The 27,500-nt window shown below is 45.7% G+C and overlaps 1 protein-coding gene across 1 annotated transcript in view; it reads right to left on the reverse strand.

Annotated features, from left to right (window-relative positions):
- Positions 1-27,500, reverse strand: part of foxp4 (forkhead box P4) — a 114,587-nt gene that overhangs the window by 14,287 nt on the left and 72,800 nt on the right. Inside the window, exons 4-10 of the mRNA XM_030776375.1 lie at positions 27,430-27,500; positions 22,332-22,424; positions 16,464-16,617; positions 11,873-12,077; positions 10,978-11,076; positions 8,965-9,069; positions 3,096-3,183 (exon numbers count right to left, since the gene is read on the reverse strand). The exon at positions 27,430-27,500 is cut by the window's right edge and continues 52 nt beyond it. Of these exons, the coding sequence (XP_030632235.1) occupies positions 3,096-3,183; positions 8,965-9,069; positions 10,978-11,076; positions 11,873-12,077; positions 16,464-16,617; positions 22,332-22,424; positions 27,430-27,500 (815 nt within the window). The remainder of the gene's footprint in view (positions 1-3,095; positions 3,184-8,964; positions 9,070-10,977; positions 11,077-11,872; positions 12,078-16,463; positions 16,618-22,331; positions 22,425-27,429) is intronic.

Raw genomic sequence — 27,500 nt, forward strand, 5'->3', positions numbered from 1 at the left:
ACAGAGAGAGAGAGAGAGAGAGAGGGAAAAAGAGAGCGAATCTTTTTGACCATTATTCTGCATTCTGCCTGACACAGTTTTTTTGGCTTTAGGGGGGTTTGGTCACACACAGTCTCTCACTGCTCCCGTTACCCCGCGGCTGAAAACGGAGCTTCCCCTCTCTCCCCCCATCTCTCCTCGCTCGCTCGCTCGCTGCTGAGCCAGACACTTGCCCCGCAGCCGCACTCGTCCCCGTTTGACATTCCTAACCACTGTTTAGAGAGAACTGCTCTGCTGCTGCCCTGCCCCTGAGAGGATCCTCATCCCAAAGCATCGGCGCACGTTCGCTAAACCTCTGACGCCACGCTCGCGTTACAAACGCGCCGGCTCATAGACACCTAGCATTTGACTCGGGGCACCAGCTCTCTGACTCTGACAACCTACAACAACCAGCCTGGGCCTTTTTTTTTTTTAAAACCTTCTTTGACTCTCTGATTAGGCTACGCTATTTAAGATTTCAGCATTATACGAGATCGCTGGCCTAACAGGGTAGCAGTGTAATTGCCAGAGATGCAACCCGATTAATATTAATAGAAATATCCTACTGTGGACGTGTCTGTTTTTCTTTTCTTTTCTTTTTTTTTCACGCTCTTTCCACTTAAAATGTACGTTGTCCAGTAGAACCGCGCTAAACTTCTAGTTGTTTATTTTCCCATTAGCTGGATATTCTTGTTTAATGAGAGGCCGGCAGTGGCGGGTCATAAAAAAGCAGCGCATGGAAAATGTGAGCGTGTGCTTAAGTCGCGTAATGTTCCAGAGAAAGAGAGAAACTGCAGCCTGGTCAGGCGGCTCCGTAGTTGAGGTTGGCTGAAGAAGGCCGCTGTTGGCTGGACTAGGTTGGCAGGCTTTAAGTGGGGGGCGGGGGGGGGGAGTGGAGGTGCCAGTGGTACGTTGGATGTCGGCGAAGGAAATCCGCTATGACACAGCCTGCCTCTCTGTCACTTCGGATCGGACTCCAGACGCGGCGCTAAACGCAGTTTACGGGCGATGACCGGTGTGGCTGTTTGGCACGTGCCTGGGAGGTTGGCGTTTTTTTTTTTTTTTGGTTTTTTTTTGTGAGTTTTGAAACGGGGGAATTTATTTTTGGATGAAAAGACGAGAGGAGACAGAGGGAGAAGGAGGAGAGGAGATGTAAGCAGCCAATTAGCAGTCCCTGTTTGACTGGCTGGGGGAGATGGGAAACGGCCTTCGTCTGCCACGTAAAGGCTCTGGGGTCTTTATAAACATCTCCCAATCCACAGCCACTGTCAAGAGACACACGTCTCTCAAGTTTTACAGAGCCATCTATGGCTTTGTTATTTTACAGCCTGAGAAAAAGGCTGATTAGGCCTCCAGCATAGTCAGGTTACTTCACTCATGTCAAGACATATTAAAAACAGTTGCGAGTGTATTTGTATGTGTGTGCGTGTGCGTGTGTGTGTGTGCAAGTGTACATGCCTCTCCCTGACGACACAGCTTTTAGCTGGCAGCTGTGTTTTCATGTGACCTAAAGTCTCTGACCAGTGACTTGTCATTATGTCTATCATCAGTGTACTCTGTTTTGAAAGCTTCAATGTCTATACTTATAAATCAAAGAGACAATGAATATACATTGTTTCAGGGTTGACCATTAATCAGATTTTCAAAAACGTTCAATAAAAGCTTATCTCACACAGATAACTTCAACAAATACAAACTCCTGGAGAGTATCTTCTCAGATCAATATTTTTTTCTTTCTTTTTTCACACAGGAGACTGATTAAAGATTTAAGACTGATAGTGGAAAGACACTGAGGAATTTGATGTTTTGAAAGTGTCTCGCACACTTTCAGTTCCTCTTCAGAGAGGGCAACGTAGATTAATGTAACCATTTATGGTTGGGGGGACGGGGTTGATGTCGGAGAGACTGTGGATTTGGTTGTGTGTAAGCTAAAGCCAGACAGTGTAGCTGGTAGTGTGACAGAGAGAGCAGAGGAAGGGTGTAGTTCCAGGACTGAGGGGGTTAAAGAGAGAAAGTGTGTATCTGGGAGTATGGAAGGTGGCGACAGGCGGGAGAGGCCCCCGACAGCCCCCCGCCCAGTTCTCTCATTAGGGATGACACAGTGGCCGTGCCTCCGACAGCCTTTCCCAGAGTACCACCAGCAAGAGAGAGGGGCTGGCAAACTTTATAATTGGGGGCCATCCATGGTAGCTTTTTTCCCCCTACTCCACAATCTCCTTCTATATTACAAGCTTCAGTGATTTCTATAAACTCCCAAAGCAGCCAGTGACAAGTTACGGACAGAAACCAGTGAAAGCTTTGAGAGAAAGATTGCGTGTGTGTGCGTGCGCACTAGGGCTGGCCGATATGGCCTGTAGATAATATTGTGATATTTTTAGGCTACATCGCGATACATGATATATATCTCGATATTTTGAAATCTCCTCTAAAGCTCTTCATAAATGCTTGATTTAACCCTTTGATGCATACACTCACACCAGTATGATGATTCTAGTAGTCGCTGCAGTATACGTCCGCATTACAACATTGTTTATATTCATTAGTGGTTTCTGTTGGAACAATTTTAAACTTGCATGCAAAAACGGGGGAAATCACACCCAAGCTAAATTTAACAAAACAGTAGTTATTATACATCTTCCTTGCAACACTCAAACTGCTGCCAGACGATGGATCCAGTGCTGTTTATTTGCGGAACCAGTTTGTCTGCATCCCTTCTATTGCCGTTTCCGAACTCAACAAAGAAGCAAAACGGCAAAGCAAGTCTGATGCAGGCGGCTTAAAAAAATTACTTGACAATTTGTTCTTGATGTTTGCGATATAGTCACTTACTACATAGCATGTAGAACAAGCCACGATACATCGAGTATATTCGAAATATCGCCCACCCCTAGTGTGCACAGTGTCAGAGGTCAGAGCGATGTGCACTAGATGGAATGACCAAAGCCACTGGACTTATCTCAGATGCAATGTGCAGTGTATAGGTGTTATAAAAACACTACCACTCCTCAGACTGTACATTAGTCTTGTTAGAACATTAAAACCTTGTGCGTTCGTACTTGTTTGTGCATGACTTTTACCTGTATTTCCAGCTGCTGCACGACCTGCATCTGTACTCTGCACTGGGCTGTGCTACGATCATCCAACGCGTGCTCACTGTTTAGGTGCCTGAAGAGAGAAAGAACCAGAAAAGGACACATGTAAAGGTGGTCTTCTGATTCAAGCAAGCTGCTCAAAATTATCAGATTTAGCCATCTGTGAAACCCTGGATAAATCTATACTGGGGGTCAGTGGCAGGAAACCCAAGGGACCAGAAAGAATTCTGTTACTGGGTTGAAGCATCTGCCACAAACAGTAGATCAGGGAGTGCTAAGAGCTGGACTAAGACACCACTGCTTCCCAACAGCCACATACACAAGGGTCACACGGACCTTACAATCCATTTATGCCATCGCAGCCAAAAGAGTGACTTCATCTAAATAAGAATCCACATCAAAATGCAGTTGTAGATAGTTGTTTATTTTCCCATTTAGCACCGAGCATTTATCAGGAATCCTCCTAGGCTTCACAATGGACTCGCTGAGGAAACCTTCACAATAGTGGATTTCCACCCAAAGAAACATTTTTTCACTAGGCGTATAAACTTGATTTCCTCTAACAAGAAAATAAAAACAATATTAGGACATGAAAGGGTGTGTAAGAGACCAATAACTATAAGCTATAGCATTGTTGAGGATTTGTATACAACAAACCAGTGTAGAATAAAAAAAAAGAAAAAAAAAAAGGTAAAGGAACAAACGTTCTCGAGAACTCAGAACCTCTTGGTGGGAGACACTTGTCGGTATTCACATTCCTACAAATCATGTGTCTGTATTGTCAGGGGAGTTTTTTTTTTTCTTCTGATGTATCGGAATATATTATTGGAAGGCTTAAACCGGTGTGAGCAGGATATTACTTTGGATATAATTTTGTTTTTGTCAAAATCAGGCACTGCAGGCTATGAACTCTGAGTGGGAGGGAAAAAAAAACACCTGGATATGATATCATTTGTTTTGAGAGAACGCTCATCAAGAACAGCTCCCAATCTGTGCGCTTTGCCCCGAGTCATCCAAGCCATGTTTTTCCTTATGAAGCAAGAGTGTACCTTTCCAAAACAAAACAAACAGATGACGCAGGGAAGAGGAGAGAGAAAAAGAAAGAGAGACGAGGAGACTTGGCCTGAGAAAGAGAGAGAGAAAGAAAAACAGAGGGGTAAAATATGACGAAGAAGTGAGAAAGAGGTGATGAAAACATCAAAACAATCACAGGACAAAGAGAAGGGGAGAAAGAGACAGAGAGAGAGAGAGAGAGAGAGAGAGAGAGAAAGAGTGTAAGAGTACTCATTTAGAAACGATCCAGTTCTATGAACATATGAGAGACACAGAGAGAGAAGAGAGGGAGGTTCTTTGTGTGCTATCTGGGAGTTTTAATGATGTTGGAGAGTGGCGGTGTTTGTTTCCTGTGATGGGAAAGGACATGGGACCTTGTGATCTTTCCCAGCCTGCCTCTGACGGGGTTATTTACAGTTTGCTGCTGCCGCCTGGCCTCTCGGCACCTTAGTCTGGGAATAGGGCTGTCCCACCTCTGTCCACACACACACACACACACACACACAAGCCTTCACACACACACACACACACACACACACACACACACACAAGCGCACACACACACACACAAACACACTCTCTCACACACACGTCTGTGTGTGCGTGTAGGCACACACACACACACACACACACACACACACACACACACACTATAAATGACAATCAGTAACCTCTTTTAAACTCATCAGTATTTTTCTTTCCTCCTCTGCATGTTTGAGCCCGTAGTCTGTGGTTTCAGACAAACATTATTGCTCAATATGATCTGAGCTGATCCCGCCGTCACTGAAGATGTTTCAGCCTTTCTGCTCATTTCTGCTCATTTCAGCTCATTTTTGGTTCTTTTTGTGGTTTGACGAATACACTTCCAGTGAGAACAAGGTCTGTCTTTTGGTCTTAAAATGCCAGGTGTGGAATTATCTCTTCTTTTTCTAATTCCATTGGCCAGCAAACCTGGTCTAATGCTACTTACCCCGGGGGGTCAGCAGGCGTGGGAGTGCTCCGAGGGGGGACGGGACGCGGGGCGGGGGGGGGATCAGTGTGTCTGGTGTATAACATCACTCTTCAGCAGAAACACAAACTCATAACTTTTTCTCTAGCACTGACTAAAGGAGCCATAAAGTTTCCTCACTCGAAAGTGTTGCGGGTTTGAGGATTAAGCTAGACAGACCGAGAGGAATCAGATTTAAGGTTTACATCGCAAACTTCACCATATCTCCTCCTTATGGCTGACTCATTTCTCATAAACAACAATCTACAAATCAGGCGTGTGTACACCCCCACAGTCGCTGGCCATCTCAAGTCCATCTCAGCAGACAGTCTTCACCATTAGGGATTTTGCAGTTACGTTTTTTCTCATTGTGTCTGTTAGTGTGGGTGGATGTACACTGGGGCCCTTCGTGCAACAGGAGAGTGATGTATGAACAAACCAGAGATGGAGTCTTCACGCCGGCTCATCCACACTCATCTTCCTGATCCGTCTATTTCCTCTTCTTCTTTATCTCTTCAGCCACCGTTAATAACAGTATGAATAACAGTATGAATCCAAAGCTGTTGTGTCCTTTTCAAGAGTGTGACTAAGAAACAGTCGAGTCCTCCACAGACGAGCAGAAATGAAACAAAAACAATGACGTCAACCCCTCTATTAATCCAGGCATAGATAGCCATTTCTCCGCAAGTGTATGATGATAATAACAAAACATGATCTCACCCAGTATTTTTTTCCCCTCTCTCTCTCTCTCTCGCTCGCTCTCTCTCTCACTCTCTCTCTCTCTCTCTCTCTCTCTCCCCCTCTCTTTCTCTGTCTCTCTTTATGTCTCTGAATCTGAACTGAAGGGTAAACCACAAGCTTTATGGCTTATAATAAACAGTAGCAGCATTTTTTCCATGAAAGCCGACAATGAGGCACTGTTTACTCCCTGTGCCCTGACAAGGATTTAACCAGCGTTTATAACGGGGGGGAAAAAAAGCCACATGCCGGCCGAACAAAAGAGCTGAGTATTCTAACACATGTAGCCTCAGCATGCCAGAGAAAATTGAACATCATTAAAGTACTCAGGGGTGAGGGAGAAGAGCTTGCGACAGAGGGAGAGAGAGAGAGAGAGAGAGAGAGAGAGAGTAAAAAAGAGGAGGAGTGAGAGGGGACAGAGATTAGCTGTGAATGAGAGTTTTATCATTCCCACACTTCTCCCTGAGAGAGAGAGAGAGAGAGAGAGAGAGAGAGAGAGAGAGAGAAAGAGAACCTTGCCCTGGCATCCGAGGGCCAGACTGAGCTCCAGAAAAGCAAGGGAAAAAAAAAAGGAAAAAAAAAGAGGGAATAAAAGGAGAATGGTCCATGTCTCCTCTTCTTGACCTCAGTGATGACTAAGACACACTGGATGAGCCACTGAGCAATGGACTGACGGCATTATCTGTCACCCTCCCCCCATCCTTGCCTTTTTTTCTCTCTCTCTCTCTCTCTCTCCCCCCCTCTCGCTCTTTTTCCTCACTTTCTCCGCCTGCCCTCAGGCTATGTGAAATGAGACACCGCGCAACCAAACAACAGCTTTACTCTTAAAACTTTCCCAGACTCCCCGGCCCTTTGATGTGCATGTCAGCGACGATCATCTCGCAGCTCCAGCTCCCCTCGGCCTCTCCGAGCACGCTCCTCAGCGCCGTCGCCAGGGACAACGAAACTACATTTACATACACTACCACCGCCTGTCAATATAGCCTCACCCTGGAGGGGGCGGACCACAGCGCCAGAGGCTAATCAACTAGCCCGACTTTTCCTCACAGGAAAGATAAACTCCTGAGATCTGAGGCCTTCATTAACAGGCCAAGTGTAGCCTTGTTTTACTGTAAATGACTGGAACATATCAAAACAGAGCCATGGGAGGAGCAGGCCAGAGGGGTTAGCATGGCTGCATGAAGGAGTAAAAGAAAGAAAATAAACAGGGAGGGGGGGGGGATTGAGTGAGTGAGAGAGAGAGAGAGAGACTGAGTGAGTGAGAAAGAGAGAGTGAGTGAGAGAGAGAGAGATAGAGAGAGAGTGTGTGAGAAAGAGAGAGAAAGAGTGAGTGTGTGTGAGAGAGAGAGAGAGAGTGAGAGAGAGAGAGTGAGAGAGTGAGAGAGAGAGAGAGAGTGAGAGAGTGAGAGAGAGAGAGAGAGAGAGAGAGAGAGAGAAAGAGAGAAAGAGTGAGTGAGTGAGAGAGCGAGAGAAAGAGTGAGTGTGTGAGAGAGAGAGAGAGAGAGAGAGAGATAGTTTGTCTGGGCTCTTTGTGTGTAGTGAGCTGTGGGGGCCTCTGGGGGTAAAGACTGGTGAGTCATACTCATGTGACAGGTCAGTGTGTCAGGCCTTTTTCCACTGTGAAGTCTCATTATTTTAACACACAAAGACAATAGAGCTGTTTACATCTCCTTCACACTCACATCTCTTCCTCTTTTCCTTTCACACCAGTCCCCTACTCACCATCCCAAAAGACTTCAAACTACCAAACACTCCCACATTAAAAACAAAAAAAAAACCAGAGAGATAGAGATTGAAAGAATAAAGGAGTGGGGAAGAGAAAAGATGGTAGGGTTGGTCTTGGAGGAGTAGGGGGGTGGCGTGGAAAAGAGGGGGGGGGCTGTAGAGAGAGGCTTCTTTTTGATGTCTTTGCTAGCATCAGAGAAACAAAGGGATCTAATTGTAAATGAGCTAATTAAGTAAACTGCTAACGAACCGTGAAAACAATTTGCTTGACCCAGTGCTGGAACGTCGAGAGACGGTCGGAGAAAGGAACTATGGGAACAGGGGTGTTAATCAGACTCTGACAGCGGACTAGAGTTATGGGCAGCTACCTGATGAGAGTGAGAGAGAAGTGTAGGCAGGTACCCCAATCACCCACACGCACACAACACATAGCCACAACCCCACCCCCCACACACAAGCACACACACACACACACACACACACATACGCACACTCCCCTAGACACACACACCCACATACAGGATAGGGCAACAGGAAGGAAAGCAGGGTTTCAAGGGATCTGTCACCATGGTTACTCAGTGGGGCATGACCTACCGACATGTGTAGACTAGCTTCCTGTAAAAAGTATTAAGTGTGGCTTTTGGGAAAAGTCACAAGAGAGCTGTAAAGCAGCGCAAAACCCCGAGCGTCTGTCTAACTGGACATTTCTCACGTTTCTACTACTAAAACCTCCACACTTAATCATGTGTCATCTCTCAAAGATTTCAACTAAACCAAAGCTTAAATCTTTTCGCATATCAACGCTCAGTTATATGTCTATGATTTAAGCAGTTAGGGTCTTTTCACTCAAACGGGACGAGGGAGCACCGTGCGTGAGTGTTTGACGACAGTGTGTCTGAGGCATTGTGTCCCTCTTGGTGCACACAAAGTGCAGTGTCACGGTAATGAAGAATCTCTCGGGCCATTAGCAGCAATAGTCTCCCTCAGTACCACCTCAATGTGGAATTCATCTGCTCTCCTGCAGTTCAAACATCGCACCTGAGCACCGTATCTTCAGCTAGAATGCTTTCAATTATGTTCACTCTGAGGGTCTTTTCACGTCCATAAATGTGTACTCGCACCTGCTAAGGAGTACACTTATTTTTTGGCAAGCATCTGCAAGCACATCAAAAAAAAAAAAAAAAAAGAATTAAATGCTAGCACGCGGAGGGATGATAAACAGACGTGGTGTTACGAGGCCGGTTTTAAGGAAGGGACAGCGGTCAGGGCACGATGGCTGTCGGGGGTAATTCTGACGGCTAAAATGTAATGACATGTGAGGGAGATGGATGACTGATAGGTGTCACTCACTTGATGAACTGTCCCATATCCTCACACAGGGCCTCACAGCCAGGCCATTTGCACTCTCCGTGTCCGTAGAGAGGATGGGAGCCTGTGTGCTCCTCGTGGGACGAGCTAGAGGAAGAGACAGAGAGAGAGAGAGAGAGAGAGAGAGAGAGAGAGAGAGAGAGAGAAAGAGAGAGAGATTTTGTAAATCCACTGGTTGTCACTGTGGCATATCTCTTCAGCCACTGCCGGTAAAGACCCTGAGGTCTTTAGATTTGAGTTGAGCGTGGTTGAGAATTCATCAACATTCCAGAAGATTCTCTCAGATCTACAGTGCCTGAGAGAACGGACCGAAGATGCCGATGGCCTAGAGCTTGACAATAGGTAAACAAATATACTCTTTAAAGCAGGGGTGTCAAACTCAATTTCACTCCAGGCCACATAAGCATTTTTGTACGGACCACAAACTGCAAGGCTACATATGAATTTCTTTACTTATTATTTTCTTACTACTCTCCTCCAGATTAGCACAGGTTATATCAATCATCTAGGCTCTGAAAGCAGAATGTGAGCCATTTTTTAGGAAAAAGATAAGTTAACAGATATTCAGTTATACACACTATTATACAATTCATTATATGTAGATCAATACAGGTTTTTTTTTCAAGGCTTCTGAATAATTCCACAAATATAATTTTTGACCCTGTTGTATTGAAGGTTAGAATGAAACACGCACTCATTCCAAACAGCTCATTCACCGCCAAACCTTTCAGCATCACAGCAATCCGACAGGCAGACAGAACTTCGTGAATCCTAAGCAATTACTTAAAAATGATCATGTCTATTCACGTATACACTTTTTTTTTTTTTTTGCTTAATACATTTAAAAGAAAATGGCAATACGCTGAATTAGCAAGGCTTCCAGAATCTTCTTGCGGCCTTCAAAAACGTTTTTTTTTTTTTTTTTTTTGTGATTGACCGTCAAATAAATGGAATTGACAGCGTCTCTATTGAGTTCTGCATTCTTCAAGTTGGTTAGTTACGTCATCTCAAACGTCTTCAAATCCAGAAAAACAGAAAAGAAAACAGCATCGGTCTTCATCCATCTTTTTTGAATCTCTCACGTGTCCACACATCTGTCTTGGTGTTTCGCTGGCTAAAAGCAAGGGATGTGTTCCTGACAGAAAATGCTGGTTGAAGCGATGGGTATTTTATGGAAGAAGGAGGACAATAAGTGCTTAGGGGTTGTTTAGTTTGATATTCTGCCACTGTGTTTAATGTGGCTAGCCAGTCAAAGCTGTGGGTCTGGACTAGGTCTTCTGGCCCTGCTTCTGTGGAGACCTACAACAGATCCTATCACTACTGGGAGGCCCATCCAATGATTTTTCATTTGGACCCTCAGTACCCGCAGCAGGCTTACATGTTACGTCGGCTCTCCTGAGGCAGGAACCGCAGAGAGCGGCCTGGAATCCTCAGTCATGTGCCTGATTGCTGCTAAGCATGGGTTGAGAGGGGCTGGTTGGGCTCAGAAAAGGGGGAGTTGGTGGTTGAAGGTTTGGCGAGCTCTTCCTAAAATCCACATCACAGTCCTTCTTAACACAAACCATCTTGCTCGCAGATGAAGTTCTCCTAAAGCGGAGCGTACTCCCTCCCACACACACACACATACACACACACTGCCCTCCTCCTTCTCCTCCTCCTCCTCCTCCTCATCCTCCTCCTCCTCTCCCACCTCCTCCTCCTCATCAGATGTGCTGGCAGTGGCAAGCTCACTCAATTCAGAAGCTGCTCAGACAGTAGACATTACAAACTACTGGCAACCACACGGTGCACATGCGCCATGAATTAGCCCCTGCCGCACTGTTTTTCTTCCTCCTGAAGCCTGAGCGTTAGCTTGGCCCGGGATGACAGCACATTCACCAGAACAGGAGGGATACACACTCACTCAACCCGGCCCGTTTATGTAGAGAGGGTCATGTTGTCGTGGTGCGTCTGGTGTGTGTGTGTGTGTGTGCGCGTTTGTGCGTCTTTACTCACTGGGTGCTCTGCAGTGGAGCGCCTTTGGAGTAAGGCGTGAGATGCTCGTCACCGGACTCTCCCTTGGTGAAGGACGAGATCCACTCAAAGAGTCTTGCTCTTAAAAACGGAGAGAATCCATAAGGACCCCAGAACAGGGCCACTTCATACATTTACACCTGCACACACACACACACACACACACACACACACACACACACACACTGCCCTCTTCGCAACTATCACACCATTCTTCATTACTCACATTCTCTCTCTCTCTCACACACACACACACACACACTCATATATTGCACCCTCCCCTTTTCTCTCATTCTCTCTCTCCTCTACTCTCTCATTCAAATCACAGTGCACTTTCATCCTCTCCAAACACTCTCACGCTAAACTGGCACAGAGGCGCCACTGATGCTAAAGACATGCCATATTCTGAAGAACTCACACAATCACCAAATATCAAATGAACGGAGGGCATTTTACATCGACTCATTACATAAAGTCCTGACACAGTTCGTCCTGAATTGCTGAGTGTCAAGACAAATAATAATAATAATAATAATAATAATAATAGAAAAAATCCCGACTTCACAAAACGTGGCCATGGAAACAGTTTTCAACGTGAGTTACTGTTCCTCTGAAAATATGAGTGATTAAAAATGAATGTGCAAATTCAGTGGTACAGCACTCACATCATGGGAAAAATCCCCCAGATAAAAAAAAAAAAAAAAAACTTAATAGGATGAAAAATTGTGAATCATCTTTCACAACACAGATTTAATGCTCATAACATTCTCAGAACCGGTGGTAACAGACAGTCATAACAATGAAGACAACATGCACGAAATCTCACGTAACACCAACATCCCGGGCACTGACGTACGTCTGTCCGGGTTCAACTGACCTGTCTCTCTTTGGAGTATGCACAGAGTTCTGTCCATTTGGCAAAGGATGATGGGCTATCTGAGGTGAGACCTTGGAGGCTGAGTATGAGGTAGAGTTGGAGCTGTTGGTGCTCAGGTCAAGGCCTTCATGCTTAATGGCCTCCTCAGCGCTCTGAACGCCAGAGACATCCTTCCACAGCTGCTGCAGGTCAGTCGGACACATGGCTGCTTCCACCGTCAAGACACACACAGATATACAGAGGAGGAGAAAAAGACAAAGAAGAGCTGTTAATATTCCATTTGAGGCCCATCATCATAAAAAAAAAAAACGAAACCAAAAAAAAAAAAAACCCACGAGATCGTCTTCCATAAACGCATCCAAGAGAGTGCGTTGGGGGACTCGTGTGAAAACTACGCCCTTAGGAATCGCGGCGTGCTACATGTCACAGGGCTTTACGGGACCGCTCGTTTCTATAAATAACCCGACGGTTTTATAAATAGAACTGTTTACATGCCTTGTTTTTTTTTTTTTTTTTGTTTCATCTGAGCTGTAGGCTCTGTTCTTGAGTGTGTTTGATAGGTGGATGTGATGAGTGATTAGAGCACCTTGGGAGGAAAGCCAAACCTTCTCTTTATCACACCCTCTCTTCTCCACTCCTCTCCTCCTTCCCCCTGCGTTGAACCTGTGCCAGTTGGCACGACGCATCCCGCCCCAGAGATCATAAAGGCTGGCAGCGTGCTGACATTAGCGTGGCAACCCATAAAACACCAGGCACACACCGCGCCACACTTAACTAGGCAAGGGGGGACGCGCCCGTGGGACTTGTTAACTATGTGGGAGAGTGAGGGGGGTGGCGGCATCCAAATTGAAGGAAGCAAAGGGCTAATTTCAGCATGTTTTTGTTATCTTTCGACATCTCCGCAATTCCCTGGCCGCCTCTATTTGTAATTATTGCTGTCCTGACCAACTTTGCTGCTCCTTTTGTCACTGGGAATATTAATCTTGGCGAGGTGCTTCCTTGGCAGTTTTTTTTTTTTTTGCTGAATTTGGGGGTTGTTTTCTTTTTCCCTTCTCTTCTCCTCCTCCCATTTTGCGCCGTGGGTTGAAGTGAGTAGGGGCTGAAGGCATTTAGTCCGCGAGCCCTCCCACCCCTTGCATGTCTGGTGCAAGCTGTTCCCAAAAAGCCACAGCCTGCAACACTATCTCACATGGCAGCGACTTAATAGCAATCCAAATATTATGTCTGGTCCGTCGGCATTCTTGTCCCAGACCCCGCCAAAACAAAAACTCCTCGCTTGGTAGGAACGCAGCCAGGGGAATGATGTATGGCCACACTTGCTGTTTCAGGCTGTGGTTCTCGGCTGAGAGACAACCTGCCAGGGGGTTAGGGAGAGTCAGATCTCGTCTGACCTCCACAAATCACTGAGTGTGTCTTGTGACACGGCGCAGTTGCCGGTCTTGGGGAGGAGGTTGGGGAGGACCGGGGGGAGAGATAGGGTCTCTGGTGAGACGGACGCGCGGGTCTTGTGTTTTTTTTTTGTCCTTTGTCAGAGCTCACCCATCGTGTGAGGACCACAGAGAAAAGACTTACTGGGTGGAGATTGAGCTGGGTGTACCTACAGTGAAGTGTTTTCTCTTCCCCCTCGGTCAGTCGTTCTGCCTCTCTCTCTCTCTCTCTCTCTCTCTCCCTCTCTCTGTCTCTTTCTCTGTGAGCTGGGATTCCTGGGTGTGGAGGGGCATTTCCTCTGTGGCAAGGCTCCAGTGTTTTTCCTCACTCCTTCCCTTCCTAACAAACTCAACCTCCAACACGGTCTCTCCCAGTCCGTCCTCTCCAGCCTAGGCCACAGTCACGTCCCCTGTCTCACACAATCAGTTCAGATCGACACACGTCGTTAAGTCTACGGATTCATATCCGCGCGTATTTCAGAGATGAAACGGAGCTACAACTGCACATTTTAAAGGCTTTATCTTTACCTAATTAATAAGCACAAAAGGATAAATAAGAAAAGAGAAATCTGAGAAACCCCAAAGAGTCCAGATATTCATACCACTCAATCAGAGAGAGAGAGAAAGAAAGAGAGAGAGAGAGAGAGAGAGAGAAATACAGAGAAAGAGAAAGAAACACAGAGAGAAACAGAGAGAGAGTGAAAGTGAGAGAGAGATACAGAGAAAGAGAAAGAAACAGAGAGAGAAAGAGAGCGAGAAAGTGAAAGTTAGAGTGAGAGAAAGAGAGAGAGAGAGAGAGAAATACAGAGAAAGAGAAAGAAACAGAGAGAAACAGAGAGAGAGTGAAAGTGAGAGAGAGATACAGAGAAAGAGAAAGAAACAGAGAAAGAGAGAGAGAAAGTGAAAGTTAGAGTGAGAGAGAGAGAGAGAGAGAGAGAGAGAGAGAGAGGGATCTTCTCTTCATGCTTCACCTAGAGAGGTATAACAAGCAGCTTTCCTGTCCCCTTTTCCACTTTCCCACAATCCAAATGAAACGCCGGAGGAGGAATGAGATGGAAGAGTCAAGTCAAGGCTAACAGCTCTCATATTTATGAGAGAGTGAAAACACTTTACTGTAACTGCAAAGAACTGCTATAGCAGAAATAATTGTTTAAGCTAGCGCCTCAGCAAGTGACTTTCCTTAGGGCTCCTTGAATCATTTGTGATATTTTTTTTTTAAATGCCCATCAATCTGAATGGGTGGCTCTAATATGAAATAAATAAATAAAAAAAGCAACAACAGGCTGTGTTGCCACCCACTGGAGGAAGGACAAATCCTTTTTATGCCATGCAGCATGGCGCAGTTTGCCAGGCATGACTAGTCAGAAGAATGCATACGGTTGGCTGGCTCGTCATAATGGAGGGCTTCTTTTCAGAGAGGGATTGCAGGAAAATTCCATAGCGCTCTCTGTCGCGGGATTCGTTGAAGGGATTCCAACAGACCAAAGTTTATTGTTCTACAGAACCCTTCAAATGATGACATAAATGAAGAGGGGGGAGGGGGGGGTGAGAATGCCAGAAAGATGCCAAAGCCAAAAGTTTACAGCTGTCGAAAAAATTACATCCTTCAACCCTGTAACCTTCCTCGGTCTCTCTTTCCTTCTCTCTCTGTCTCTCTCTCTCTCTCTCTCTCTCTCTTTCCACTAGGCTAATTTCCTCTGAAAAAAACTGTTCTTCTTGTATGTATTTGTGTGTGGCTCGGCAGTCAAGATGAGGACGATGACTTTCTGTTTTCTTAAGACTGCAATAATCAGAGATGTCAGAGGGAATGGGAGGAAAAGAAAGTGAGGGAAATGAATAAAAGGCTGGTCTTGTTCTGGAAGGTTCTTTGCGGAATGGGAGGGCAGTATGCATTGGAAACTCAAGCCGACCCACTGTTTGTTCCCTCCTATTGAGGTTTTGCTAATGTTACGGTCACTGTGGAACCCGTAAAAAGCTGATGTGTCTAGTTACAGAGGATGAGGCGGACGGGAGGGGGGGGGGGGGGGGGGGGGGGCGGCTGGCCAGTTTGCAGTCAAGATCCATTTCTGGAAAGCTCAATTGACAAAACAAGGGAAGTTGGGCAAAAAAACAAAATAAAATGAGAAAAAAAACCCACTCATTTCCTCTGTTGGATCGCAGAGTCTCGCCCACCTAAAACAAAGACACACGCACGCACGCGCACGCATGCACACACACACACACACACACACACAGACACACACACACAGACTACCTCCCTCCCCTCTTAAAGCCCAGAAAATTTTGTGGCATATTTTACCTATTATCCAAATGACTGCCTTCCACAAAACCAACAATCAAACATGCCTTTTATCTTTTTATGAGCTGATTAAGTTAACAAGCTTCACATGTGGCTGTATGTACATGGCTGTGGTTTGTCTCCGGGGGGCACCCATCCCATGCTAATAGATTAAGATGATAGCTGATTGCTGGATTTGGTAGTCGGCCTCAGAAAGCTCTTTCACTTTAAGTGTTATTAGCATTCGACACTGCGCGTGCTCGGGAACCAGCGGGGGTCAGTTAAAGGAAACAAGAGGACAGGGATCTGGGTGGAGGGTGAGGGAACCGAATTGGGTGGGGGGTGGGGGGTGTGGGTCGGGGGGGGGGGGGGGGGGGGGGGGTTGAAGGGCAGGGCTTGAGTTGGCCATCTGGTCCTGGGCTGTCCTAAAAGATCTCTATGGCTGTTATTATTTAGCGTTGCCGCATTTCCTCCCCAAATCTTCCACAGGCTATTTTTCCTCTAACAGCCATTTCTGAGGGATAAAATAAGAGGCTGTTTTGTACTTCGCTTAAAGTCATAAAGAACCTAGGAATGGGAGGAGTGGGACCTCTGTGAGACAGAGACCACCGAGTTGAGAGGTTCTTGGTTGTAGTACTGCACCCTGAGGCTAGAGGGAGTCAGACACAAGGGTAGCTAAGAGGGTAAAGGTTCCACATTTACTTGTATTTGAGAAGATACAACTTCATGTAGAGATGGTCATTTATCATTAGACAAATCTCCTGATTCTATGTATATCCCCAAGTTGTGCTGATGTCTAGCGGATTACTGCCATAGGTTTGCGTTTCTGTGTGTGTGTGTGCGTGTATGTGTGTGTGTGTGTGTGTGTGTGTGTGTGTGTGTGTACCTTGCTGCAGGCTCTGCATGGGTACGGCTCCCTGGCCTGGCTGAAGGCTGACCAGGCCCTGTCTCTGCAGATTGAGGATGTGCTGCTGCTGCAACTGTTGCATCTGGATCAACTGTTGCTGAAAAGCCAGCTGCTTATTCCCCAGCTGCTGCTGCTGAAAGAGAGGAAAACATCAGAAGGAAGAGTTAAGCGAGGGATAAGGTAAAAGAGGAAGAGAGTGACAGGATGGAACTACAGAGAGAGAGAGAGAGAGAGAGAGAGAGAGAGAGAGAGAGAGAGAGAGAGCGAGAGCAAGCATTCATTTGCTTTTTTAAGATTTCAACCTTGTCCAGGACATGTTTAGATAAGGCACATCCTGGTATATTTTCCCTTTGGTCATCACTGTAATTCCTGTCCCGGTGGCTATTCACAGAGCTGTGTTCACAGTAATTACAATGTACGTTGTGGAATCAAATCTCTTTGCTTGTAAGTCACTGAATGGCAGTATCACAGACAGGGATTTTATAACTGTGGAAGTGACTGCTGCATGTGTTCTGGAAGCCACACTCTTCCATGTGTAGCAATCTGTTACCATGTGGTTGACGCATAATTAACATGGCAATAAACAATGACAAATTACATCTGTGCACAATGTTAAGCACAGTTCTAAACGATATGACACACAGACATCAGTTTATTATTTCATGATAAAGCCCAATTTCAACTGGGTCAACAACAACAAAAAATGTCACGTGAGGTGCTCACCAGTACTAGGAAAATTTCTTTTATTTATGAAAGATAATTACATGCGCGACACGCGGACTTGAGCAGAACGTACGGAAAAATCTCGAATGCTTTCCAATAACGAAGACCTTATCCCTTCAGGAGTAAAGACTTAATCCAAAAAAAACGAAAAAAAGAAAAAAGAAAGGTTTGCATATTTGTCACGGCAACTATGACATAACCCTTGTGTACGGCAGGAAGAGCGGTCTCTCGGCTTCATCAAAGGACAACATCCTTGTTTTTTTTAAAACAAGTTTCTGATCTCTGGCCAAAGCTAAGAGAGGGCAAAAGTGCACCTCACTGAAGGAGACGAGGACAGGGAGGTAGAGTTGGGAAAAGAAAAAAAAAACCCCAACAAAAACCAAAAAAAAAAGGCTCCATAATCCATCCATCTCCTGAGTGGAGAGGTGTAGATTTGGGGGAGTCAAGGCGGCTGCGGAGGGGTTAGGGTGACTGGTATGGACTACATGGGATGTGGCGATAATGTCAGGCGGTGCCCCCGTGATAAATGTTCTCTTTCCTGGCCGTGTTCTGCTCCGACAGCCGGTTCCAGCAACACGCTTTTTGATGTTCCCCCAATGAGAGATGGCTCTTATCTCTCGAAAGATAACACGGCACAAGAAGAGAGTGGACGGGGAGAGAAGAAAAAGGGGAGGAAAAAAAAAATGGAGTGGAAGAAAAATAAATAAATACGGTCGGGAGTCTCATTGGCCGACCCGTGTGGCGGTCGGGACGGGCCGTCTCTGGGGAAGGACCGGGAGGGGTCACTTCCAACAGAACCTCTGCTACAAAACCGGGTCCCTGCGTTCTGCAAAAAAAAAACCTCTCCTCCACCCAAGTCTCCCCTCATCCTGCCAGTACATTTCAAGCGACTGCCTTAAATTCACTCCGGTGGCTTTATAGTTATTGAAATGTAGATTCTCTCACTGTAAAGATTGGAGAGATCAGAGGGAAAGTGAGACAGCTTATCAAGGCTGTTAACTGTAAGTAGACACAGATACTGATAGCTGTGCATGGCCACACCCTTTTCTCTCTCTCCAAACATTTCTGAGCTTCCATCCAAAGGTTGAGTTAAGGGAAGAGTGGAGGAGAGGTGTGTAGCGTGTAGTCTCCTTATCCCTCCCTGTCCGGTCGTCTCACGTCCTGTCGCCTCCTCTCCATCCATTTCATCTCCCTCCCTCCCTCCCTTCCGCTCCTCTCCTCTCCTCTCCTCTCCCCTCGTACTTCTATCTGTCCGTCTATCTCCCTCTCTCTCCTCCATCCCCCCTTTCTCTCCGTCTCTGCCTTTCTCTCCCTGTTCGATCTCCTGAGACACGGTTCAAGTTCTTTAACACATTGTGTCTACGTTCTGTTTACATTAGATGCAGTTGAGTGGCTAAAGCTAGCGGAGTAACAGGCCTGTCAGCTTGATTTATGAGCACATCAAACAGAGTTTGGGCATGCCACGCCGGACTGACAGCGCCACTTCATTAGGCTGACTCCGGGGTGACTCGAGAGCTCAACCATCAAACCCGCCGCTCAAAAAAAAAAAAAAAAAAAAGAGTGAAAGACAGAGAGAGTGAGAGAACAATAAAAACTGTTAAAAAAAAGTGTAAAAGCCAGAATTGATGATGCACAAACACGAGAGCCGACCTATTCTCTCTCTCTTTTCTTTTTTCTTTTCTTTTCTTTTTTTTTTTTTCCCCCTCATCTCCTCTTTCTTGCGTGTTGGTCCTCTGACTCCACTGAGAAATGGTGTGTAATTAAAGCATGCTTTCTGAAAAGAAGTCACTAACAGAGTCTGGGCAAACACATATACCATCACTCAATTCACAACAGTCGTTTGATCCCGAACCGTGAGACGAGCCGCTGATCACTGCGTTATTAAGTCCTACACCCCAAAATGATTTCTCTTCTCTCACGCGCATCTATGTATTATGCATGAATGTACAGAAGTATTGGTAATGGTTTGAGGAACGGCTTGTGTGTCAATCAGTTACAGTCAGAGGGTAATCTACGGTTTATTGTACCTATAACCAAGGTAATACTTGTATTAACTGACAAACTCTAACAAAAAACAAACAAACAAAACTGTGTGAAGTCTATGGCTCAGTCCAGCATACTGTAAAGACTAGTGTAGAGATCAGTGACTTTGTGTGAGCTGCAGAGTGCATTCTGTTCGCCGTGTGTGTTGTGTCCCTGAGGGTTTCCACAGGGAGAGTTTGGGGAGATAAGGCAAAGGCCCGGCGGACATCACACAGGTGCTAGACTCTCTCGAGGGGGCAGGAGAAGTGAGGGAAAGAGAAGGAGAGGAAGCCAGGGCTGAAAGAGGCCACACATTCTCCAGTACCTCTGTCTCGCCTGACTGCCTTTCATTTAGTCCAGCCATGTCACCGAGGTAATCCCCCCGGGGCGGTGTGTGGATGGGTTGCATCTACATAACAGGCAACATGCAGTATCTCTCTCTCGCCCTCTCTCTCTCTCTCGCACACACACACACACACACACACACAAAAGCTCACATACTCATGCCCTGAGCAAATGCCTATTTGTGTCATCCCTCATCCTCTTGAAGGTCTCAGTTCTTACACATAAACATATTGGATTTTTAACTTTGGGACGAATACTGGTCACATGGTCTCTCTCACACTGATCGTTGGCCATCTCCGCATATCATTCTCAGCTTCATGGGGGAAAAAAAACAATAAATGAAAAAGAAACGGCTTGGACACATTTCTGCGTAGCCAAGAGAACAGACATAGAGTGGAAGTGTATTGTTGTTAATGTCCCGCGCTGACCGTTGCCTCCCTCGCTTTAATTTCACCAAGCTCTTTGCTCTTTAAAAGCCCACCTCCTCTCCTGCACCAATATTTAATGAAGGAAAATGTCTCAAAAACTCAGGAGGCCCTGAATAAGGTTAGCTGTGCTTTTTTCCCCCTTTTTTCCCTCTCTCTCTCTCTCTCACCTTTTCTTCCCTCCTTTCTTTTCTCTTCCCTCTTCTTTTCCTCTGTCTATCATATCCCTCTACTATCTGATGAAAATGTCAAGCTACTGGTCTTGTTGGAGACGTGTGTGAGCGTGCGTGTGTGTGTGTGTGTGTGTATGTGTGTGTGTGTGAGTGTATGTGTGTGTGTGTGTGTGTGAGTGTGTGTGTGTGTGTGTGTGTGTGTGTGTGTGTGTGTGTGAGTGTATGTGTGTGTGAGTGAGTGTATGTGTGTGTGTGTGTGAGTGTATGTGTGTGTGTGTGTGTGTGTGTGTGTGTGTGTGTGTGTGTGTGTGAGTGTATGTGTGTGTGAGTGAGTGTATGTGTGTGTGTGTGTGTGTGTGTGTGTGTGTGTGTGTGTGTGTGTGTGTGAGTGTATGTGTGTGTGAGTGAGTGTATGTGTGTGTGTGTGTGTGAGTGTATGTGTGTGTGTGTGTGTGTGTGTGAGTGTGTGTGAGTGTATGTGTGTGTGAGTGAGTGTATGTGTGTGTGTGTGTGAGAGTGTATGTGTGTGTGAGTGAGTGTATGTGTGTGTGTGTGTGTGAGTGTATGTGTGTGTGTGTGTGTGTGTGTGAGTGTGTGTGCGTGTGTGTGTGTGTGTGGACATACTGTGCATTTGCCACGCATTTGCTGGATCAGTCATGATGCTGTCTGGGGGCATATCCAACAGATTTTAATTCCTCTCCTTAGAGGCCTGAGTCTCCTCTCCACAAACACGCTCACACAGTCTCACACACACACACACACACACCGATGGACTCTCACCTGCCCTTAGCTAAAGAGCTCATCCACTCACTCATAGCACTTCTTATTCTCAAAGAGTGGGCAATCCACTGACAGGTACAAGTCTTTGTTATAGTGCACATTTCATCAATGAATACAAGCATTCTCTCTCAATCTCTTTCTCTCTCAGTCTCTTTCTCTCTGTCTCTCTCCCTCTCTCTTTCTCTCTCTCTGTCTGTCTCGTTCTTTTTCTGTTTAGTTCAAGTACACATACACGGCCCCTAGATTCCTTTCAGCTTCTGTAATCCTCTTTCCTCTGCAGAACAGCAGTTGACCAGACATACGAGTGCACACACACACCCACACCCACACCCACACACACACACAGACACACACACACACACACACTATTACTTACTCCCTGTTTGAGATCATTCAGACAGACCACCATTAAAAAACACTCAATACAGGACAAACCAGCAGCTCTTTAGGCGAGTACCAGCACTCATCAGGGCCGTGTATGCTTTTCCCAGTTTAAACGCACATTCCTGGGCCCCTCCCGTGCTATTGATACAGCTCTGTAACCTGAAACCCCATATGCAAGAGGATAGAGAACGCAATGTAATCTCTGCTGAGCCCCGCATTCATTAGCCGTACCGGCAGACAGTTGATTAAGTTGCGTCTGTTTGAGGCGAGCGCTTAGCCGCGGTGTGACACACAGATGGAAAAAGTTTGGATTTCATTTGACCGTCAGATTAAAAGAGGATTTTTTTCCTCCTTCATAAAGCCTAGACAGGTGATTAGGGTTTGGCCTTTGTTGTGCTGTAGTCTTATCCTACATGATCCATCATGATTCCTCTCACCTTCATTACCCAAAGCAGCTCTCTCCTTCTTCACTCTCTTAATTGACAATTAAAAGGGCTCTATGACTCCAGCACACTGGGCCTAAATAGGGATTTTCCAGCGAGCTTAACAGAGGCGACTTGTAAATGAATACTTAACGAGCATTAGCGAGAAGTCTAACGTGAGTCTTCTGGCAAAGCAGTCATCAAGAGAAACGATAATCCATATTCCCTCATCGTCTTAATGGTACAGTACACAATCCGCAACACAACCGCGTCGGAATGAGACGGAAAAGGAAATAAAGCCATCCGCCTCTTTTCTTCCCCTCTTGAAATTTTCTCACAGAGCACGACGGCGGTAAAAGCCATTTCTCTTTGTTTCTTAGGCATGGAAATGACGCGGCCGTCTAAGACTAGGCCGACCGACCCTCCGTTTTTTAAAATGTGCGTGATTGTTTGAACCGCGTGTATGTGTTACGGGTCTATGAGAGATTTTAAGGTTGGATGTGGAGAGGAGGCAGGAGGCACGGGGTGATGTAGCAGATGTGTCAGGAGTGGAGAAGGTGGAGACAGGCTCACCTCTTTGGCCTGCTTCCCCGCCTGCTGCTGCTGCTGCTGAGTGAGGAGCTGGAGGTGCAACTGTTCCTGCTGTTTCTTATAGTATTCCTGCAGCTGTGTGTGTGGAAAGAGAGAGAGAGAGAGAGGGGGAGAGAGGGAGAGAGAGGGAGAGAGAGAGAGAGAGAGAGAGAGAGAGGGAGAGGGAGAGAGGGGGGGAAGAGAGAGAGAGAGATTAGTGGATGGGAAAAACATGCAAAAATCTGGCTAAACTGAGCCCAGTGGCTCTATAAAATAATAAATAAAAAAAAGACAGTAACATAAAGTAGAACAATCGAGAACACGTCAATGCACAAAGCACATCAAAGAAGCAAGGTCTACCGCCTCTTTAATCAGAACTTCACACACATTTTGGATATTAATAAACCAATATGTTGAAACTAATGTCAACTAATATGCTCTCCGATATATGGCAATGTCAAAATGGATCGTTTTCTTTTTTTTTTTTAACCTACAGCCATGGTTAAAAAAAAAAAAGATTATTATTTTTTAATTGAAATAACCTCTCCGGCAAGAATGCAGTGTTTTAAGGTTGGACACCAAGCTCTTCTTCTTTAAAAAAAAAAAAAAAACAGCTAGCAAGACCAAACATGATCTACTTTTCCCTTTAGGGATGAAATGTTTTCATGGAGAGAAACATTCACCCCTTTTAAATTTTTTGTCCTTTTTATTTCTTTTTTTTTGAAAGATTTCTCTGAGTCTGGGTTGAAACACCTGTTGAGTGGCCTAGGAAGGCAACCCGTAAATCTAATGCCCATGCTCTGGCCCCTCCCCTCTCACTGTGACATCTGCCAGAGCACACCTGACAGGTCTCAGATAGGCCTCTTTATTTATGGGCCCTCTGAGTTAGTACAGTGCACCTGTCTGAAGGGGCCAGCTTCAGCTATGTCTCCAGTGCTCTGATTGGTTAGCGGAACTGGCCTTTAGCAAGATTCATTTATAGCAACTAATAACTCTCAATCTTCTCTACTGATGCACAAGACAGAGAGAGAGAGAGAGAGAGAGAGAGAGATGGACCTGGAGTGGATTAGCAACATAAATGTCACTCTGCTACACAGAGCTGCAGGTTGAGCCATGCTGATACAGCATACCGGTGAATGGGGAACATTATCCTGCTCTGTTACCTTTTCCATCCTCACTGAAGCAAAAAAAAAAAAAAAAAAAAGGTAGTAATAACCTGCCAAGCGAACACATGCACCTAGTTGGCGTTTCTGAGAAAACAAGCTGTCTATTTGCCCCGGAGCCTCGGTTAATAAAGAACAAGGCGTCTGTTTACTTGCTGGTTACTGATTTAGTGCTCCACGGAATAGGAGCCTATCTCTGTACACAGGTAAACACAGCCTGGTGTGCGTTATCACAAGGAAACACTTCAGAACGACACACCTAGCTAACTCTGATTACAAGCTCACAGAGGAGGAAGGATACAAGCACAGGGCATGTGTCACTCTTTTTTGGAAAGAAATGTGGGGAAGCCTTGAAGCGTTCTTTTTTTTTTTTCTTCTTTTTTCTTTTTCTTTTTACAATCGAGCAAAAACTGAGCAACGGGAGCATGACCGCTCACTCATGAGCGGTTTTCTGTTTATGACTGTGAATAAGATTCTTTTGCAGAAACGGGAATGATGATACGAGTGCTGCCGATCCCCTTAGGGTTTTCGTCCCTGACGATATCACGTACAACCTTGAGTCACAAGTTTTCCATTACCTTAACCCCCACCCCAATAAAAAAAACACACACACACACACACACACACACACACACAGCTGTTCATACAGTAAACAGATCTGAGTCTTGGTCAGCCATTAGTACAAGATACAACAAAAATCCATCCAAACTTGTACTAGCCAATCTACAACATCTTAAGTAATAATATAGGTTCAGAGATAAGTTACTTGGTGTTTTTTTTTTTCTTTTTTTAAACAGCTTCCTGTTCTGCTGGCGTATTTGCTCTCCACTTAACATGGCTTTGCGGCATCTTGAGGGACTCTGGCCAGCACCCAGTTATACTGTCATTACACATTTCACACTGGAAGTCTGGCTAACCACAGAGGCCTCTTGGGACCAAGCCTGTTTGTTTTACTTTCAAATCATTAATTTATCCAGGAAGCCCCATTAAGATTAAAATCTCTGCATGCACGGATGACCTGTCCGACATGGAAGTCCATGTTGACCGAAGTAGCGGTGCACACGGGGGGCCGGCAGACAAAAAAGGCCATTGGCAGGCACCTTTGAGACGCCAGCAACAATGAAAAAAGAGAAAAAAGAATAACAACACAGTCATCCTTATCATCTGTGCTGTTTATAGTTAGGAGGAATGGAGCCTGGCTGTAGGTAAACAGGGCACAAAGCAGAATGTAAGACGACGAAGAGAGATAACTGTTCTTTCTTCAAGAGGAATGGAGATATGACCTTGCACTGTACACTTTACAAGGTCGTTACTCTATGTGTTCATATCCTGCCTGCACAGCTAATGAGTAAGACCTGTGTCTGGGTAAATACACGGTACCACTTTCTTAAGTCTATACGTTATCTGTACCTGTGTCACGTACAGGAAATGTCAATAAAGGAAGTTTCCCAAGGTGCGTTTATAAGTTACCAAATTATTGTGTGTCTAAAAGCTTACAAACTGAAGCGTAAGGCTTGGTCAGGATGTGTGAAGCCATAAAGAAACCAATACTATCTACAAAAAAAAAACTTATCTTCTCTCAGTGGATGCTAGAGGAAAACTTCCCTGTTTCTTGACCTGAGCGTGAATGAATGACTCTTCTTCTCTTGAACAGGGGCCTAAATTCTCAGCGCGCATTTAACAGGTGAACACTCACAACCGGGGAAGATGCCGTTACCGCTCTTAAACGGCGACCTCGAGAAAAAAAAGCCCTGTCGCCGTCTCTGCATGGTCGCCCTCCTGTGTCTCGCTGTCATTCTGCGGGGGGGGGGGGGTTAGACAACGCTAGCAGAGGCCTACCTGCCACGTTTGGCCCGGAACGTTCTGAAAGAGGGAGGCACCGAGCCGTGCGACCGCTGGCAAAACTCCATTTAACGCACCGGAGCCGCCTCGGTTTCAATATGGAGGCCGTCTCCGTGACAGCGTGGGCCGAGTTAAACTCCCCTCCACGCGTGGACGGCGTCAGCCCTGCCACCACTCACCCACTCATTACCCTCTTAATTCATGCCAATATGGAGCTGAATAGTTGGGGGAATAATTAAAGGGATAATTAAAGGTTTTTTAATGATTTGATTCAGTGCCCCCTTTCACGATAACTGCACGCCTTGAAAAGCATTCACCTTAGATTCCCATTATTGTGACCTTGGCTTTATTTAATAGAAGGGGAAAAAAAATATATATCAGCTGTGCTGTAATTAAGGGTTGGAGGGAACTGAAAGGTTAACATGCACGCATTGATGTACGTGCAGACACACACATACACACCCACACACACACACACACACACACACACACACACACACACACACACACACACACACAGAGCAAATGCATTCACACACATGCTTAGGCATTCATACATATACAAAGCCCTAACCTACACTACCACAGCTGGGTGGAAAAAGGTGTAAGAAAGGATGACACTTTTTGTGAGGGTGGTGGCATACTCTGACTTCTCCATTGGTGCGAGAGTGGAAGTGAACATTAAGGGCACCTCCACCGCGGGGGACATGCGCTTTGTTAGTACTGGGGATACCATTAAAGTCAGTGGTTTTTATGGGCAAGGTAAAACGCCCCATGAACAGTAACTATTTCAATACGCTAACCACGTTACTCGTTTAATAAAAAATAAATAAATAAATAAAAAAAACTGCAACGAGAGCAGAGCCATTCTTCAACAGCTGAGTTTGGTTTTTTTCTGAGAGCGGCTGCATATTTCTATTATGATAAAAATTTGTTAGATCTCCTCAACAGAATTTATACTAGCCTAAAGCAACCTTCTCATCTTCTTATTAAATCAACTGCCTTTTTCTGCTCATGCCAGAGTTTCTATTATTCATTTATTTAACTTGCATAAATGGCAGCTCTTTCTTTTTTTTTTTTTTTTCCCCAGAGAAAATGTGCGTCTCTCAATAAGAATAAAAAAAAAAGAAAAAGGGAAAACCGTGCTAGGAACGTGACCTCATTTCTGGCAGAGCGGGAGGTGAAAAGGTCGGGGAGGGTGGGGGGGTGTGGTGGGAGGTGCAGAGTTAGCGGCGGTGCTATGTTAAATATTTGAGAGACGTGTTAGAGACAGTGGTTGTTTGTTCGTTCACGTCGACGCGTAGACCGCACCTCTGGCCCTTGGGCGATATCACATCGAAAAAAAAGAAGTAAAGACCTTGTAACCAAAAAACAGAGAAAGGGGGTGGTGTGGGGGAGGGGGGGGCTGGCTTGTCAACTCCCTGAGAAACATTGACCCTCTCGCTAACATAAGCCTTCCATAGCCAGCGGCGCAGAAACGTGTAGCGGCACTTGCCAAGGAGGTGTTGCCAACGCTAGTAAACGCGGTGTATAAATGCCAGAGCCAGCTTACATCAAAGCCGTCAGAACACTATCATTTCGGGCTTGTCTACGAAGATGCAATCAAATCCGAGTGTTTCAGCAACTCTCTCATATTACACACTCCTGCATGTAAACTCTCAGCCTTTAACGAGAATCGCGCCTAAATACACAAGCATTTTATTGAGCGACGTGCACGGAGAAGTCTATTAAAACCTCAGTAACAATCACGCCAATAAAGGACATCGGTTTGAGATTTCCTTCACACATCAAATCCTCCATTGAGCTGGCAGACTTCAGGATAAAAACATGCACGGTAAAAAACACGTTAACCGTATACGACTTGCGAAGCAAGGCAGCGAAGTTGAGGTTTGTTCAAAGGAAGTTGCGAGAGGTCGGGAAAGTCGCGGTCTTTGTGAAAGAGGGGCTCTGGAAAACATTATGGAGTTGGAGATACGGCGAGAGCAAAGGAAACGTCCAAAGCAGACGCATCACATGAGTTTTCTGGGCGAGGAGAAGGAGAGGGGAGAGCTGTATTGCCGAGAGTCTGCGTGTAACTCGGTGGAGTTGGTAGTTACCTGCTGCAGCATGAGAGCCTGCTGCTGTTGAAGAAGGGCCTGAAGCTGAGGAGGAGACAGGATCTGCTGCA

This window comes from Chanos chanos, chromosome 6 (assembly GCF_902362185.1).
Source record: "Chanos chanos chromosome 6, fChaCha1.1, whole genome shotgun sequence".
NCBI classification, from domain to species: Eukaryota; Metazoa; Chordata; class Actinopteri; order Gonorynchiformes; family Chanidae; genus Chanos; species Chanos chanos.